Source organism: Polistes fuscatus, unplaced genomic scaffold (genome assembly GCF_010416935.1).
Source record: "Polistes fuscatus isolate 324 unplaced genomic scaffold, CU_Pfus_HIC Scaffold13, whole genome shotgun sequence".
Classification (NCBI taxonomy): domain Eukaryota; kingdom Metazoa; phylum Arthropoda; class Insecta; order Hymenoptera; family Vespidae; genus Polistes; species Polistes fuscatus.
In genome coordinates, this window is record NW_025113031.1 from 3,099,986 (window position 1) to 3,120,411 (window position 20,426).

General features: G+C 31.8%; 1 protein-coding gene across 4 annotated transcripts in view; it reads right to left on the bottom strand.

Annotated features, from left to right (window-relative positions):
* LOC122513965 (disintegrin and metalloproteinase domain-containing protein 10) overlaps positions 1-20,426 on the bottom strand; it is a 96,913-nt gene that overhangs the window by 8,394 nt on the left and 68,093 nt on the right. For all 4 annotated transcript variants that reach the window (XM_043630522.1, XM_043630520.1, XM_043630521.1 and 1 more), the window contains 2 exons: positions 8,518-8,778; positions 3,387-3,581 (listed from right to left, as the gene is read on the bottom strand). In XM_043630522.1, coding sequence (XP_043486457.1) covers positions 3,387-3,581; positions 8,518-8,778 — 456 coding nt within the window. The remainder of the gene's footprint in view (positions 1-3,386; positions 3,582-8,517; positions 8,779-20,426) is intronic.

Genomic DNA, 20,426 nt, shown 5'->3' on the forward strand with positions numbered 1-20,426 from the left:
CTAGCTGGTAGTCGTCTACAACATCGGTTTTAGTCGAGTACCAGTGAGAGACGTTTTTTATGGAAAACATTTATTTTTCCTAGCCCCAATCATCACAGTGCGATTAATGTTTAAAGAACAAAATTTTCAGCATACCAACTAGCCCTTATATGTTTTACCCTATCGATCCTCACCTATCCTCGATTTATGTACACACACACATACACATATACACGCAACAATTCGCATAGATTTTATCTCAGATTTATTTTCCTTTATTTTTGTTTATGTTTTTCTTCTTCTTCTAATTTTTCCAATTTCTTTTCGGATATCTAACAATTTTCAATCCCATAATATTTTGTATTATATTAGCATACTTAACAGATAATCATACTACTTGCTTTTTTCTCTCAATAATGGTAATTTTACTCCCGAATTAACTGAAAACCACCATGAACTTTAATGACTCCGACTTTTCATCAGTGAAACGACATTGGCTATCTTTATTACTATTACTATTACTAAAACTACTATTACTAATCGTTATTAGTGAGTCGTGTTAATATTGAACATTTAGAAATGTTATAGTTCATCTTAAAAAAAAAAAAAATACAAAACAGGAGGATAAGAAGAGAATGGGGGGGAAGAAAAAGAAAAAAAATTACGTAAAAGGGACAAAAAATAATATGAATATACGTGTGCACACGTACGTTGACGCATATTTTTTTATTTTTTTTTATATTTTTTTCCATTTAATCGAAAATTTGTGTTAACGTTTAAACAAGATTCATCGCGGAATGTTTGAATTTTCTTCGCGCGGCATACATATTGTCATAACGGCACACATATCTCGTACAAGCAAACACCTGTTCGTTCGTTCTCTTGCTACTATTACAACAGATGAGAGAGAAAGAGAGAGAAAGAAAGAGAGAGAGAGAGAGAGAGAGAGAGAAAACCATGATAAATATTACACGCGATATGCTACCCGTTTATTTAAGCGTTGGCTATTTGCACGACCAGTACAAATATACACCTGAATAAAATGTGACGTAGATGTACGTATACATACACACACACATATACACATATACACATATATATATAGATTCGTATATAGACGAAAGGAAATTCAGATAGGGGTTTGGAGAAACCGCGTTTCGATTAAAATTTTGCACGAGCTTTCCCCTTCCCTTCATACGAAAATTCTCTTTTAGTTCATCGTTTTTAACGAAAAATTCTAAAAATAACGAAATAATAATAAATAACGAAAATAATAACGAATAAAATAACGAAAAATAACTTCGCGCGAATCTTTTAAATATTAGAGGTATTTTCTTTTTGTTCTTCTTTTTTTTTCTTTTTAATCTGTTTTTGTCGAAAAAAAAAAAGAAAAAGTAAAATTTCGCATAAAAACGTAGCATCGCGTTAAAATTACTTTCCAATAATTTCGGCTAAAAACCGTCATCAAGAATAATATTTACAACGATAGGAAAGAAAAGAACAACAACGACAAAATATAACGTTATTCACCCCGTCGAGGGGGAAGTTATGGTATATGGCGTTATGGGAAAAATTTGTCTTTTCCCGAGTGGTGTAAAGGCGCGTGAAATATTCGAAGACTATTAGTTTCTTTTTCATTTTTTTAAAAATGGTATCGCATTTTTGAACTTTTGAAATTGTAATCCTTTTTAAGATAATTTCATTGGTTATTAGAAAAAAGTAGAAATTGTTAATAAACAAAATCTGAACAAAACTTTATGCGAATAAATTATATATATATATACACGTACACATACAAACACGTATACATATTTATATTCATAAGTATTTTCTTTTATGAAAGATATCAAAGTTGACATCAAACAGAGTAAAGCATACGAAAATACATATTGCAAAAAGAGGTTATGGGGTGCGGGGTACAGGGTGGTCTTTCTTAAAAGCCATTTTGAACATTCCAGCTTAAACACACATACACACAAACAGAGACATAGAGAGACACATACGTAAATATTCGAAATTCTGTACGGATATTATTTTGTCTCTCTCTCTCTTCTCTCTCTCTCTCTCTCTCTCTCTCTCTCCCTTTTCTATTTCTCTTCTATTGCAAATATTCCACGTAGCAGCTATCGAAGAAACTCAGTGCGATAACGCAAATAGCGCATGGCGAATTCGAACATCCCCTAACCCCCACCCACCCCACCCTACCCCATTCCACCCTACCTCTGGACTTTTCGATATGTGAAGCTTTTATGCAAACTGTATGATTTCGCTTTGCCTAGCTATGAGCCAACCAGCCAACCAGCCAATCAGCCAGTCAGGACGTTACCCGTTCTCCGTGTGTATGCATTTTTTAACGGATCCGGTTCAAATATCACATGGACACTCGTCGCGTGTGTTATACATATACAAATAAACCTGAACGTTCAGTTTTATTCGACAGGGAAGAAGAAATCTTTGTTTTTTTAAATATTGAAACTGCGATTTGTCGAGCACGTAATATGTCTACTTCGATGTCATGATTTTCTTCCACCCCCCCACCTCCATCTCCTCCTCCACCACCCTCGTGTTTCAAATCTTTATTTTCTTCGTTTTCTTTTATAATTGATGTCTTTAAGGGGTGGTAGTGGGGGGTGGGGTTCACACCACACCGTCGGTTGAGGAAAACTTTGAAGAAGAAGAAGAGAGGAATAAAAAAAAAAAGATTACAAGCTTAGTGCGCGCGTGCGCACACGCGAGTGGACATCCTCGACGACAAAGGGGTGCTCGACCAAGTGTAAGCGGCATGACCCTTTCTTCCTCCCCCTCCTCCTCCTCCTCCTCCTCCTCCCCTTCTCACTCTCTCTTTATCTTTTTCTTTCCTCTGTTTTCCCTCTTGGTTCCGAGAAGAAGATCGTTAACAACAATCGACCGACACACACCTACACCTACACCTACACCTACACCTACACCTACACGTTTATGCTCGAGTTTTAAAGCTAACCGAACAACGCTTGGAATATTACTACTAACCGCAAACTATTACCATCAATGTTAACCAAGTTCATGTAAGCAAATTTGAATATTTTATCTGGTCATTTATAAAACTTATATTTCTATTTAAAATTGAATTTAAATAATAGACCGTGTTTTTTGTTTTGGGGTAAAAGAAAAAAAGAAAAAAAGTGGGGGGTAAATAATGAATCAAATATATTGGTTGGGTGGGTGCGTGCGTGTGCGTAATATTCGAGGGGTTTTTTATTTATGAAAAATTTTAATTGAAAAAGAAAGTTATTTATTAAATTTGGAAATTGATGTGACCGATTTTAAAATTGAAATATTTTCTAGGACGAAACACACACACATACACACGCGTACATACATAAGTAAATATGTGGATATTACGTATAACATGTAAGAAAAGGGTTTACCTTGTCGTACTTCAGAGTACGGATCACCGACGTCATTTTCGTGATAGATCACGGAATGCAAGGTCTCGTTTATCTCGTGCGGTGGAAAATAATAGTGTGCCCTTTCCACGTACCATGCATCAGATCGTGACGACACTATCTTCCCATGAAAGACACCATCGGTGATGCTACCGAATACATAACTACCCGATTCACCTGAAAACAAATGAATTATTCGTTATAACGATTGATCATTTTTAATAATCATTTTATGTTTATACTTTGTCGTAATATTATTTAACGTTTTAATTGATATACGTAAATTAAAATTACTCGCTTTTAAATCATGCGTCACGATTATAGTGGCATTCAACGAATTAATTAAAATTATTTTTGATATGGCCACTAAAGTGGCTTTCGATTAATCAATTATAGTAGCATTCGATTTTCGTTATTAAAGTGTTTTTCTTGCAAATTATTCTGTAGAATTAAGCATCATTATAGTGGCATTCAACGAATCAATTAAAATGATTTTTGATATAGCCACTAAAGTGGCTTTCGATTAATCAATTATAGTAGCATTCGATTTTCGTTATTAAAGTGTTTTTCTTGCAAATTATTCTATAGAATTAAGCACCATTATAGTGGCTATTATATTTAAAAATTAAATATGATAAAAATTTATGTGCATTGTAAAAATGTATATAAACAAAATATTGTTCTTCGATATAAGTTTCTCTCGATTGAAATATATTACAATCGAGAAATTTATTTTCTTTTTACAACACGGTGGACAAATATCTTCGTAATGGGGGTAGGGGGTGGGGCGTGGGAGGTGGGGGTGTACATTGCAACGGTTCAGTCCTTGCAGTAGCAAATTGAAAAAGGGGTTGCGCAATGAAATTCTTATTTTCATTAAGATATATTTCCATAGATTGCGACGGTTAAATAAACAATGACGCGCGCGTGACAATGCAAATGTATTGACGTTAATCAACCTAATGAGTGTTTGCGTGTGGTCAACGGAACGAAGATATTAACCGTAACTTAGAGCACACATCAAGAACAATAGAAGTGACGTAACCCCACCACCCACCACCCACTCATCCACCCACGTTCTGGCACAACGAGAGAGAAATCCCGAATGCCGAAGAAGCGTGTAATTTTCTATAAACTAACGTACCATAAACACGTTCATTTTCACAGAGAAAAATAATAAGAATGGACAAAGGAAACAAAAAAGAAAAAAAAAGCAAACAATAGCAATGTAAAAACAACCGACAATAAGGAAAAAAAAAGAAAAAATTGTCGTATTAATTATTCCGGGTTTTGTTAGAGAAATAAGGGGTGAACGAAGAAGAGACAAGAAATGAAAAGAAAAAAAACCAACAAGCCAGGAAAGAAAAGAAAGAGATCAGCGTATCTAAATGTAAGATGGAAAAATAAAGGGAAAGAGGCTAAAGGTAGAGAAAAGAGGAATGTATAAAAATAAAGAAACCTAGAAAATAGTCAAAGAAGACCGCCGAAGGCATAAAAGAAAAATCATATTACGCGTTTCATTATTATTTTATTTTATTTTATTTTATTTTATTTTATTTTATTTTCCCCGTTAATATTTTGTTCTTCTTCTCATTTTCATATTCCATTCTTTCATCAACACACGGCGGTGGGGTGAGATGGGGTGGGGGTGGTGGTGGTGGCTTTATTAACGTAAAATAAAATTACAATCACGCGATTATATTTTATTACGATATATTGATATAAATAATTATATATACATATTAGAAATAAAGAAATAAATTATATGGGTCACGAAAAAGGTAAGGGGAAAAAATTCGTAGTTATGTTCGTTTAAAATATATATATAAAAAAAAAAAAGAAAAAAGAAAAAGAAAAAAGAAAGAAAAAAAAAAACTTTTCTCATTATTTTCCTTTCTTTTTCTTTCTTTCTTTCTATCCTTCTTTCTCTCTTTCTTTCTTATTCTCTTGTAACTTGAAGAGAGACGTTTGAAACGCTGCAAAACGTTGGTGAAACCATTTCCAGAATTCCTTTTGATCCTCGAGTTAAAACGCGAGCAAGAGAAAAAAAAAGCTCTCTTTTACTCTCTTCTTTTACTCTTTTTCTCTCTCTCTCTCTTTTCCTCTTTTCCTCAGAGCTTTCTGTCGCGTTGTTATCCAACGAGAGAAACGCATCGAATTCTAGCTTGGGTCAGCAGTTCACTGCAACATCAACGTAAAACAAGGAAACCATCGACGTAGTTTCAGAGAGATAAATCGTTCCACCACCTCGAGCTAGTTGATCTATAATTTCAAATGTCTCCCTTTATACTGTTACTAACCCCTCCTCAATTCCCTCCTTCCCTCCCTCTCACCCCCCCGTTCTCTTTCCTTCACTTCCTCTACCCTCTTTTTCTTCCACAAGTAAACCGAACTAGTTGACCAACGTGAATTATTGGAGTACGGAATAAAATGGTTTTTTTTTATTTTTCCTTTTTTTCTTTTTCTACTTTTTATTTGTTATCATCTACCGTGTGACACGCACTTTTGCGTGTCACACCTGGTCAGTGGTGTACCATGAAAAAGAAAGAAAAAAATGTATAACACGTAAATGTATAGTCGTACTTTAGCTTGGAATTATTTAAGAGTATAACGCGTGTCACACACTTCTTTTTGTTCTTGTTCTATTTTTTTCTTTTTTTTTTTTTTTTTTCTTTTTTTCTTAGCAATTTATTTTCGTTTATATTCAAACGAGTGACAAATGTTGCCACACACCTCGCGATACACAGCGCAAAATTTAATATAATAATTTTAATCACGTTTTATATGTATATAAATGGTAAAGTGTTCCACGAGTTTTATTCTGCAATATTTTATCATCATATTATTTAAATGAAAATAAGAAGAAGAAGAAGAAGAAAAAATAGTTACCATGTTATACAAACGTGGGTTTTCGAATGGTTCATTTTAAAAATTGATAAGAAAAAAAAATGTAATTGAAAAATTGTTCGTTCAGTGGTAAAGGGCACAAGAAACAAATGATTATACCTTAGAATCTTCTCAATCATTTTTTCTTTTCTTTTTTCTAATAATCTAAAAACGTTTTATCTAGAATAATACTTCGGGTTGCCATACTTTCGTTGTATAAGTTCTATGTTTAGAAATGCTAGTCGATATCGTGTCGTAAAGTTATGGTATAATATCGTAAACGTTGTTTAACTAACGAATATATAAAAATAAATAATAAATAATTATATATATATATAAATTTGTTAGAATAAAAAATAAAAAGAATTCTTATATTTGATAAAATAATTTTTTATTGATAAATACTCGTTGATTCTTGTATATGTTGTATATTTTTATCTCGCACGTTTGAGATATAATTTTAAAATATTAAAATAATCTGCACAGATTTATTTCATAATAATAAAAAATTCAATTGAAATATTTATTAGCAATTGTATCGACGCGTGAATAAGAAAAAAGAAAACAGTTAGCGAACTTTTTCAAGGTAGTTTAATATAATTTATATTATATTTCTATACATTTATTTACTTTCTTTTATATTGACACATGTAAAAACACTTAAGAAACAGTTACAGCAAGACCGTCTTACTGTAAACACGTGTAATACAACACGTGTCTCTCATATAAGAATATTATTACAATATTTTCAACTATTTCAATTAAATAATTTTTTTCTAATTAATTAACAATTATTATCGTTCGTTCGTTAATCAAATCGAGTCAACGTTTTTCTCTCTCTCTATCAGTTTGTTTGTCAAATCAAAAAAATAGATTTTTGTTATAATTAAACTCAATTTATTTTTAAAAATTTTTATTGAATATTTCATTCAATCGTTTATTAAAATTATATAGTTTTTTGTTTTGTTTCACGAAGTATTATTTGTATACTGACTGAGTATGATTTGAATATTGACATTCATCTGTGTTAATTGATAAACAAGTTTATTACTCATATTTAAATGCATCCGATTAATATATTATTCTAACAAGCATTCGATACGATTATGCTATGACGTTTATAAATTTACGATGCACTTTATTTTCTTTTCTTTTTTTTCTTTTTTTATTGTAACGTGACCATTAATAAAAATATTTGCACGAGGAAAAAATTGTTCAAAGGTTCAAATAAATTGTTTTATCGGTATATCGTATTATTATATCTACGCTCACGCTTTTCTTTCTTTTTTATTCTTTCCTTCGTAAAAAAAAACTTTTCAAGTTCATCGTAGTAGTACTTACTCTCTTGATGTTCATACCGATAGAATGATTAGATTGGCGTGCACGAATTATTACGGGTTTTTAAATATTGAATAACATTGAGTTCTTCTTGCGAAAGCTCTCAACTTATTTAACGATAGGTACGTTTTTAATAATAATGGCTCTTAAATCATTATTGTCAATAATGTTTGAAGTAGTTTCGCGAGGCTCCTCACCAATCTTCAAAGTTTTTGTTTCCATGTTTCAGCCGAACATTTTTCGAATACCGAAAGTTAAGCTAGCTGTACAATCGTTAATTGTCTCTTGACCACAAGTGCGGCTGGTTAAATTTCCTACGGGTTTTATTATGACTACTGTTACTCGTTCCAATTAAAAACTCACGTACAATAAAATCCTGTGAATATTTTTCTTCTTCTTCTTCTTCATTTTCCTTTTTTTTTTTTTCATTTTCTTTCTCTATCTTCGCGTGATTAATTCGAGGATTATATAAACTTTCGACGATGCTTAACAATAATACGAATTCGAATATTTCTTTATCAATGTATATAATGTGATATGTAATATGAAAAATAATAATTTGTTTTAATTGATAAATATCGTATTTTTAAAATAAAAATTCGTGTTAAGTTGCGTTGAGAATAATTTAAAAAAAAAATAATAATAAAAATAATAAAAATGTTTGCTTACCAAAATTGATAAATATCGTATTTTCAAAATAAAAATTCGTGTTAAGTTGCGTTGAGAATAATTTAAAAAAATAATAAAAATAATAAAAATAATAAAAATGTTTGCTTACCAAAATTGATAAATATCGTATTTTTAAAATAAAAATTCGTGTTAAGTTGCGTTGAGAATAATTTAAAAAAATATAATAAAAATAATAAAAATATTAGAAATGTTTGCTTACCAATTAGATGACCCTCGTAAATATGCGAGGTATCAAGTTCCTCTTGACGTCCACTAGGACCTTCTATAACTAGATTATTGCTAAACGTGTTCAGGTCTCGCTTCAGTCGAATGTGAAAGTCTCTGCCGTGCGAACGAAACTTTAAAGTCACGAAATTGTCGCGGGTGACCGACCTCTTGGCCCTCAGGTGACCTCTGTGGACCTCCTCCGTTGGATAGGAAAGTGTTTCGTAATGACGAATATATTTGTTTAATCGCTGAGCTGAAACAAACGAGAGATCATTCATTTATTTTTTTATTAATTTTTTAATATATTCTAATTCATATATTTTATAAATATAAAATTTATTACACGTCGTATTTTCCTTTTTTTTTTATATGTTTTACCATTAAACACCAGTTCGATCAATAGTGCAATTTGAATTTTAATTTCTATTGAAATTTGAATTTTAATTTCTATTGAAATAATAAATGAAAAAAAGCGAGGAATAATATTCGATGCAAAATTTTTAACTTCAAAGATATTACACCCCACTATAGTGGTTCTTGTGAATTTCATTCAACATTTCATGCAGAAATGTTAACTTGAAAGATATTACACCCCATTATAATGGTTTATAATATTTTGTCGATAACCCACAATAATGGTTTTTGCAAATATCTTCATCGTTACTTATATTCCTTTGATTTTGTAATTTATATCGTAATTTATTTATCCGTAGAAATGCATATCCACCGTAAAAATATTTCAAAACCATAGCAAAATCGGAAAAGATTATAAAGAAAAAAATTAAAAAATTTAATAAACCACATCGAGTGATAATACTTTCAACAATCCAATAGTACTTTCATCCAACTTGAGGTGGAATTGATTGAAAATTATTTGATACTAAAGAATGATTCCAAGTTATTTGTTTGATATGTTATATTCGTCATTTCATAATAACTCGTTTAAAACACGAATATTAATATAATGAAATAAATTTTCTTCTTCTTCTTCTTGAAGAAGAAGAATTCCGAGTATTCGTGCGTGACACAAAAGCAATGGAGACCCTCCCATCCTCCCCCCTCTTCCTCCTCCTCTTCTCGTGCGGTGTTCAACTCTTTCCCTTTTTCTTTTTGTCAGTTTCCTTTAGTCCGGTAGCCATCGTGCTTGAATTATAGAAGTATGCATAGCTCGTCGTCCTCCTGTTGCTTGACTACATTGTTCAACGAGAGAGAACAGGCGTCGGAAAAGTATTGTGATTTTAATTTAGGAACATCCTACGCTCGAACAAAAGCTTTACGAATATTTTCACGAATATTTTCAAGAACATTTCGTACCACATTCGGTGCTAGGGGTTGGGGGTAAGGGTGGGGGTAGGTGTAAGAGTGGGGTATATCTGTAACATGTACCAGGGTGAAAGAAGAAACGAAGAAGTGAAGAAGAAAACAAAACAATATGAGGAAGAAGCAAATGGGGTTAGGGGTGGGGGGTGGTGTATATCTAACATGCACCAGGGTGAAAGAAGAAACGAAGAAGTGAAGAAGAAAACAAAACAATATGAGGAAGAAACAAATGGGGTTGGGGGTGGGGGGGTGGTGTATATCTAACATGCACCAGGGTGAAAGAAGAAACGAAGAAGTGAAGAAGAAAACAAAACAATATGAGGAAGAAACAAATGGGGTTGGGGGTGGGGGGTGGTGTATATCTAACATGCACCAGGGTGAAAGAAGAAACGAAGAAGTGGAGGAGAAAACAAAACAATATGAGGAAGAAACAAATGGGGTTGGGGGTGGGGGGTGGTGTATATCTAACATGCACCAGGGTGAAAGAAGAAACGAAGAAGTGAAGAAGAAAACAAACAAATATGAGGAAGAAACAAATGGGGTTGGGGTGGGGGGTGGTGTATATCTAACATGCACCAGGGTGAAAGAAGAAACGAAGAAGTGGAGGAGAAAACAAAACAATATGAGGAAGAAACAAATGGGGTTGGGGGTGAGGGGGTGGTGTATATCTAACATGCACCAGGGTGAAAGAAGAAACGAAGAAGTGAAGAAGAAAACAAAACAATATGAGGAAGAAACAAATGGGGTTGGGGGTGGGGGGTGGTGTATATCTAACATGCACCAGGGTGAAAGAAGAAACGAAGAAGTGGAGTTGAAAATAAAATATGAGGAAGAAATAAACAAACAAATAAAAAAAAAATAAAAATAAGCCAAAAAAAGCATTAAAAACTTTTTCGTATTCCTTTGGCTTTTGTTTTTTTTTTGGTTTTTTTGGGGGGGGGTTTTTTCTTTCTTTCTTTCGAACACGAGTTCTCGAAAAACGAAGTCGATCGTCGTTTTCTTTTCTTTTCTTTTTTTTTCTCCCCCATAATACACGCTCGATCGATCTCGAAGATCGTTTTTCCTTCGTATTCCACCCTTTTTTTTTTTTTATACTATGGCCGTTAAATAAATCCTTGGTAAAAGAATGGTAGTCGAGATAAAATACATGGTCGATAGTAAAATTGCCCCTTTTTTCTTTTTTTTTTCTTTCTTGCTTTAAATCGGACGAGTGAAAGTAAAAGAAATACGCGCGAAAGCAATTAATCGAAACTGAATTCTATGAGAAAGCAGAGAGAAAGAGAGAGAGAGAGAGAAAAGGAACAACTCGGTGCTTAATATTTGTATCGATTTTCAATTTAATTGGATTATAGAAAAATCAATATTCAAATATTAAAATATATTATCCAAATTGTATGGTCAAATGACCAATCAACAAGTAATTAAGTAAGTTTAAAAATTAAAATATCTTTTTTTGTGTGCATTAAATGAAAATTATATTATTATTAATTATTTATCGGGTTGTCCTTTTTTTTTTGCTCATAAAAAGAAAAAAATATATATAAATCTCGTTAGGTGATTTGATAAAGAAAAAAAATGAAGTACAGTAAAAAATTTCGCGACAAATTATTTGCTATTGAAGTACATACAAAAATTTATTAGTCAAAGCTAAAAAAAAAAGAACAAAAATTAGAAACATCTATGCCATGAAAAATTTTCAAAGAGAAAAAAAAAAGAAAAAAAAAAAAGAGAAACTCGTCGTATTTCGACGAGATAGTAAAACACAAAAAGGCGTGTTTTTAGGTAAAGAAAAACAAAAGAGAGAGAGAGATAGGAAAAATGTGATGGGGTGAGTGGGGGACTGGTAATGGGGGTGGATTCGGGTTAGAGGTAAAACGATATCGTTCGTTCGCGATATCTGGGTTAGAATATACAATTCAAATAAATTCTATAGGCAATATTCTTTTATTCGTAGGATAGGTCGACACATCTAACATCGTTTGCATTCAACTTGAAAACCCTTCGGGTGGGTGGATGATCGGGGGAGGAGGGAGAAGCTTGGTTCGAGTGTAGTCTACTATTTTTTTTTCTTTTTTTTTTTGTTTTCCGGAACATAGAAAAGCAAACGAGCACCAACCACCTTTCTATTGTATAACTATCGTGTTCCTGTAATATGCATTAAGAGGACTAACTATGAAAAACGATTATTGTATTAGTAAATTGGAATAACGAAACGAGATCTTCTACCCCCAAACGAATTACACTAACCCTGCTATGCAAATAAAACGAAAAACACTTATAATACTCTTGAATTTTCTAAAACGTGATGCAACATGCATCAAATCCTAACACGATACAAACCAATAAAACAAAAAAAAATATCAAAATCACTTTCGAAAAACAATCCGCGAAGATATTTATCCAAATTCGCGCGTGGTGCACACGCATTGAATATTAGAAAAAAAGAAGAAGTGTTCATGTAACGAAAGAAGAAAAAAAATAAAAATACAAAAAAAGAGGATAAAAAGGAAGGAAGGAGAGGGTGGGGGTGGTGGTCGGACGGGAGAAAAGCGAGGAAAAAAAAACAACACAGAACACAGAACACAGAAGAGAAAATGAAATAGTCGTCCCCCGTTTGTTCGTGTTATTTTCCACGTCGTTTGAAAAGGACGCAAGGATAGGTGATAAAGTTAGACGAACATACAGGGTGGCCAAACGACGAGAGTGCGTTATATGCACCTTCACGAGCAAAAGTACGAGAATAGGATGAAAAGACCACCACCCACCTACCCACCTACCCCCCTCCCCTTGTGCGAGAATAGTTCGTCGTAGTGTGCAGAGGAAATACAGCTAGCTTATCGTAGTAATATCGAGCTAGCTAGGCTAGCCTAGCTAGTTCGAATGCATTCGAACACGTTCGTTCGTTCGGTTGAAGGTGCCACGTTACGAAACGACGATTCGAATTGACACGTGAGATGCTGTTCGGTGCAAACAGAAGTGTGAGAGAGAGAGAGAGAGAGTGAACACTCCGTTATATACCTGGTGCAAATAGAACACACAGGTATGCAGCTGTGCGATACAACCATACATCAAACCCACCCACCCACCCACCCACTCTCGTCGTTCCTCGTTTTCTTTCCATTGAACACCCGATATCCGATCGATATGCATTTTCGATACCACGCGCATTTCCATCTTCACCTTATTATTATTCTCTTCTCTTATTTTTCTATTTTATTCTATTTATATTCGTCTATCTTTATCTATCTATCTATCTATCTATCTATCTATTGTCTTTCATCACTCGATTTGTCAATATAGTCGACGATGAATTTAATTAACGAAATAAGTTTATTATTCATTCTCTTTTTTTTTCTTCTCGAATCACCCGATAGATAATCGAATTATTATACAATTATTAAATCGATGAATTAATTGATAACTTTTAACGGGTGTTATAAAACGTGTTATAAAACGTGTTATAAATTGAAAAGAGACGATTATTAAAGTTGGTAGTGTGTAGGTATGATTAAATTGTTGAAAAGAAGAGGTCAACTTAAAAGGAATGTATTTTATATATATATATATAATAAAAAAAAGGTTGATAGCGAAAAGTTGTAAAAGTCGGAAAACCGTGAAGATATGAACGTTACTTCTTTATTATTATCCTTATTTCTTAGCAAGTTTCCTTTGCCGGAAATGGAAGAAGTATATACGAAATAGCGTACTTACAAACTTCTTCTCACGAAGAAACTAAGAATTTTCTTAGTAAAAAAATTACATTATTTCTAGTAACGTTTTACTGATTATTGCATGGAAATAATTAAAAGAAGTTATTCGTTATTATAAATAATTATATTAAGATATATTACTTATATTTAATATGTTATATTATTTATATACTATTTATATTTAAGATAGAATTTTATATTTATTTATTTATTTATTTATTTAATAATATTTTATTGAGCCTAGAGCCTAGGCTCTCTAAGGGCCATTAATTACAGTATAGTACAATGTAATGTATAGATAAAACAAAACGGAAATGAAAATTATATAATTATTATTAAACTTAGCATTATATTAATAATAACGTAAGTAATAATATATATATATAGTAATATAAATATATATATTACTATATATTATTATTATTATTATATATATATATTATAAATATATATTATATTATTAATATAAATATAAATATATATATAGTAATATAAACGTATCATTATATTAATAGTAACGTAAATAGTAACGTAGATAAATGTAAAAAGAAAATAGTTAATAATAAATAAAAGTATAATAGTTCTATAATAGTAGTATAGTAGTATTGGTTCAAAGCAATAAACATATGGTTTAAAAAAAAAAAAAATTAAATTAAATTAAATTAAATCGTAAGTCATATATTTATATTTATATTTATATTTATATTTATATTTAACAATTTTTATATTTATATTTAACAATAATAATCAAGAAAGAAAGAGAGAGAGAGTTAGAGAGAGATTTTTATTCAGTCAGTAGCATTTTTAAAATCATTTATTGCTACGAAGTATTAGTATTACTTTATACCATAAAGTTTCTTGAGAAAAGTCCAGAAGAATTAGCGTCAAAGTTACCTTTCCTTTATTATCCTTCTTTACGTATATACGAGACACGGGTTTTTCTGAGAAACGCAAAAGGTAGTAACACACACAGCATCCCTCGTGCCGAAGTTACCTTTCGGTTGAAAAGAAGTCAAGGAAATTGGATAGAACAGTAAGAAAACTACTGTTTCCACCTAGTTCTATTATTTTCTGTTTTTTATTTTGTTTTTTTTTTTTGTTTTTTTGTTTTCTTTTCACGTACATTCTAGAATCTACCTGGTCGTTCCTGCAACTTGTTACTTTTATTTATTTTATTTTATTTTTGTATTACCTTTAAAGAATCAGTCTTGACGTTTATAATTACAAAACGAAAAGAAAAAAAGAATCGATAATTGTGTAATAAATTCACAAATAATTAACAATTGTTGTTTTATCGAGATTATAATTTGAAACAATCGATAATTCGTAGATGACATTTTATTAATATTATTATTATTATTATTATTAAATCGTGTTGTTTCATTTTCTTCAAAGTAAAAAAATTATGAATTTTAACGAAGTCATTAAAAAAAAAAAAAAAAAAAAAAATAGCGAGAGATATATTTTGTAATCGTGTTAATGGAAAAAAAAAGAAAAGAAAGATAAAAAAAAGGGAAGAAGGCACTTCGCAGACGTAGTTAAAATTCCTTTGCAACGCGTTAATGCTAATTTAAAAGTTGGGCTTAAAGAAGCATGAGAAAAGTTGATTAGACAATCTCGATGTGGATGAGTTGATGGACGGACAGGCGGCTTTCAAGAAATTTAATAATCACGACTACTATCTTAATTCCTATATAACTTTTTTCATTTTACCTACTCAAACTATTATCGAACACACTTTCGTGTTAGCAATTATTCGTTTTCTTATTTTTCAATTTTTTAACCGAACGAAAAGGATGTTATTATCCGTGAAAGCCACTATAGTGGCGTACAATGACGAATATTTTTCGATAAATAATATCACGACATTTATTTAACGATTAAACGAACATTTTTCATATTACCTTTTCTATCAAACATATCCTAAAAAAATAAATCATTCAAGCCTATTATCTAAAATCTATTTAACATTAACAAAAGAATTATCGATCGTTCGAAATTTATGTTTTATTCAAAACTTTATTTATCGATCGCCGTATAAATAAATATTATAATAAATATATACAGGAGGAAGTGTGTGTAAAAAAAAAAAAAGAAAAAGAACGACGCGCGAACGATTTTTCGCTTGATTTTTTTTTCCTTCCTCAATATAGAAAAAAAAAAAATCTGGATTACCTATCATCCCTCCCCCACCCCAGTTTTATTCTGAAAGTACTCGCGATATTTTTTCGTTGCTATTTTGTTTTTTATAATCGCTCATATTTTAACGAAGCAGCTCCGTTGTAGCATGGTACACACATACACACACATACACACACGGATACGGCATATGTTGTTATGCGTGTGTATTTGTGTTCATAAAGCATGCAACGAGGGATCTACCGGTCTGTGACGAGTTACGCTAGTCTACGCGACCACGATGATGTTTCCTGTGGATATTGTCAGGGCTACCGGAAACTGCTTCCCCTTTTACGTATACGTTAGGGAGAGATACACAACCAACTAAATGGGAGTCGATAGATCGATACAACGATACAATGAAACCGCATCATACTCGAGGAACGTTTCCTTTTGCAAACGTTTCGTTCGATCATTCGAATACTTGACCACCACCAACCAACCAACACCATCACTGCACCAGCAGCACCACTACCAACAGATTTTCGATACACATCATCATCATTCTCTTTTACGAGACAGTAAATCCTGCTTTATCTATCTATCTATCTATCTATCTATCTATTTTGTTATTTTTTTTTCCTTTTTTTAAATCATTTTATTCGTGTATACCGTTTAAAAACGCTGATTGAATTTATTTGAGTGTTTGAAAATGATTTTTATTTATTATTATATTTGATATCATCATCGTTTTCAAGTAAACGTCCAAGATTTTTGTTCAAGAATTACGACTACATGTAAGAGTTAAATTCTAAACGAGTTAATTGGGTTTGCAATTTCATCGATTTGTTAATTATGAAATTCACCTGTCGTTAATTATCTTTGTTTTCTTTCTGTATTTTGGTTACCACTTGCCAATATTATTAACTTTTTAGTTAAACGGCAAACTTAATGAACGTTGGAGAAAATGATCAAAGGAAAGGAAAGGAAAGGAAAGATCTTTCGTAGCTTCGTTTCTAAACGTCTGATAAAACAAATGTATCTGTTAGTTAACTAACTGCCGAAATTAGAAAAGAAACAATTTTCATTTGAAAGAATATATCCCAAATTCTATCCGATTATAATCATTTCGTTTCCGTCAGAATATTTTTCCCATTGGGTTTGTTTAAAATTCAATTTCAATAAAATCCATAAAGCCATTACATACAATGGGGGGGCGCCGGTGACGAAAAATGAAAAATGTTTTAATAACGCACATTTATAAATTTGTACGAAAACTTTTTCGGGATAATCCGGATTGAGAGAACAAAACAAAAAACAAAAAAAACAATCGGAAATGAAATTCTTTTCAAATTGGTTCGAACGGAAGATCTCTAGATAATAATTTAATCAACAAAATAAGTTTAAGGAATCACCGTTTTGTCTCGTTTTTAGACAATCTAGTTCAACGCGAAACGAGAATGAAAACACCTTGGCCCGTTTACGACCCACGCTAGTAGATATATATAAAACATACTATGATACGTGTGTTGGTTCGTTTACGTTAATAACGAAGACCATTTAACCCCCCCACCCCACCCCACCCCACCCCCACACCCCTTTTCTCTTCTTTCCTTTTTCGCGACAATTGCGTTTTGTTTCCACGTTCCAAGACCATTGATCAAAGCCAAGAATCTCTGGATTCATAATTAAAACATTAAACGTTTATTAATTTGTAATATAATATTATGCATTCATTATATTATATAAAATGTTATACATTTTCTTCATTTAATTCTAGCTTCACAATAATAATAATAATAATAATAATAATAATAATAATAATAATAATAATAATAATAATAAATATTGTTTTATTTAAGGAAATATTAAATAAATGATTATATCTCTCCATTAAATTGTAACAAAATATACATTTTATTACGGATATAAATAATAAGTGGACAAGAAAAAAAAACAACAAGAAAATCTACGTTTGTTATAAATGAAAGTATAAAAAAGAACAAAAAAAAAATAAGAATCAAATTACTTTCGTCTCTAGAGAAACATATTTTATTCATTTAAAAAACGTTATTATATTATATTATATTATATTATTAATTTTTGTAAAAATGTTCAAACAATTTTCAATTAATAATAATAATAATCGAAACATTTATTTACCATAGCCCCCATATTATCACCGATGTCAAAAAATTATTTTTCTTTTGTTTTTTTTTTTTTTTATTAGAAATTATTATATATATTATTATTTATTTTATTTATTAATTATTATTTATTATTTATTAAAAAAAATCCTATAAATTTTTTTTCACCTTGGCAAAAAGACGTAAAGACGTTCGTTCACGTAGAAATGTCTCCTGGCCCCCATAGAAAAATGTCGGCCAAAGAGAGAGGAATCTTTCTTCTTATTGCAACCAGTGAGCTCTCATTAATTCCCATCAGCGTTTTCGCGGATAAGGTTTCCCTTCGTAAAAAGGGTACAACCAAACCCTGGCCGTTATTTCTCACTTGCCTCTTTCATCCCTACCCCTTTTATCCCTTACCTTTAATACTCAAACCCCGTTACCTATATCCCCTTACCCTCCCCCCTCCCCCACCCCTCCCCTCCCCTGCCACGTTTATTCTTTCATTCCTTCCGTCCTTTTTCCTTTTTTGGGTTTTCCACCTTCGGGCGAACCAACAACCTCGATGTTTACGTAGTTTTCTCGAGGGATCGAGGATTTACAGGCGTTACCTCTCTTCCCCCCTTCCCCCTCCCCCCTCCCAACCACAACTCACCCTACAGGGTAGTAACCAGCCCTTGGGGTGATTTCACTCTGTATATAACACCGTGAGAAAACTGTCCTAACCCCGTAAGAGGTGTACCATTTTTTGTTTGTTTTAAATATTATTTTTGTTTTCTTTTTTAATATTTTCTTTCAGTCACTTTTATGACAAGACAAAGTAATATAATTCATGGGGGGTGGGTGAGGACAGGAGGGGTTTTTGAATTAATATTTAAACGAATAATCGTTGAAGAATAATTAAGGAAAAAGAAATTGAATTATATAAAATGTCTGTTGTTATTATTATATAATGCTGATAATATTGAATAATTATTTAGCGTTGAGATCAAAGAATATTTTTATTAGATATTCAAATTTTATATATTTCTTTATTATTATTATATTATTTATATATTTTTCTCATTGTTATTTAGTTAATAAGTAAATTAAAACGATACGAATTTTTCGGAAGCTTGTAAGGTATCTCTAAAAATATTATCTCTAATATCGGTAAAATCATTTAATTGGCAGATCGTATTACAAGATAACAGGCCACCAATATAGTGGCGAACACTGATCAGCAGTATTTTCAAAAAAAATTTATAACGAAAGATCAAATTGTACGTGGGCATTGAAGTATTTCAAACGCGTGTTTTTATCTGTTTACCGATTATGCATATAATAAATAAAAATAGATGAATGATCTAGATCATAGGACAAAAGTGAGCGTGAAAATATCGATTATTAATATTCCTGTCAGGAAAGTTGAACGTTGAATATTGAACGGTGGTTGTAGGTAGTTTTCGATAATATGTCGGTAATATCGCTTACGAAACGAGATTTTCGGCACGTTTATTGGTGATAAGGATCGAAAAAAGATTTCGAGTTTCTCACTCTCGGCAATGTCGAGTTAGAATTCGAGGAGTGGAATAGAATCTTCGAGGAGTGGTATCACCGAAAAACGACGTCGTATTCGTGACCGTAATCGCATAACGAAAATCTCATCTTTCGGAAGTTGTTCTCCAGAGAGAGAAGGAGAGAGTAGAGTAATACTTTTTTTCCCTGCTCCAACCGATGAATTCGATTAAAAGTTAATGTCGAATGAATTAAAGAGATAGAAAGAGACAGACTCACCGACAGACAGGTAGATAGATAGGCAGGTAAAGAAAGTAAAGAAAAATAACGAATACAAATTTATGGGCGTTAACGTATCGGTCAAAATTCTATTGTCAGACGATGACAATTGCAATGCAACAAATTTTCATCCATAAATCAATAATTATTAATATAATTAAGATATTAAATATATTTATATTCTAAATTTGTATTAACGACTTATTCATTACCAATAGTATTAGTGTACCTAACGTTTTTATATTTCTTTTCTTTTTTCGGCTGAAACATTGGACTTAGTACAAAGACCATTAGGATGATTGAAGAGAGAGAAAGAGAGAGAGAACAATTGACCTAATTTCACGTGACGAGTCTGTTATAGTCTAACTCTCTCCCCCCATTATCTAATTCAACTATTTAGTCACTCCTGTTGCTATGTCACTATTTAGAACACTTAACTATTTTTACCGCAGGCTCGTTGTAGTTTTTGCTTTTGCATTATTGGCTTTGGAATAGAGGAAGAGGAAGAACTATCTAACAATAATCGTTTGGTACGAACAAAGAAACTCGATAAGCGAAGATTCATTTTTCTTTTTCCTTTTTACACCTTTAACCGTGCACGACTACATCCTTTTCTTCTTCTCGTTCTTCTCCTATTCCTTCTCTTCCTTCTTCTTCTTCTTCTTTTTCTTCTTTTTCTTCTTTTCTAGGATATTCGAGAAAACTCGAATAAAAGTTATACGATCTACGTGCAGGTCTCAGAAGCTCCTTCGAAACTCTCGATTTTCGTGTTCGCATGATAACTTGAGGGGGAGGGAAAGGGGGTGTCATTTTTCAAAGCGCTGTTCAAAGTGGTATTCCTTCTTCTTCTT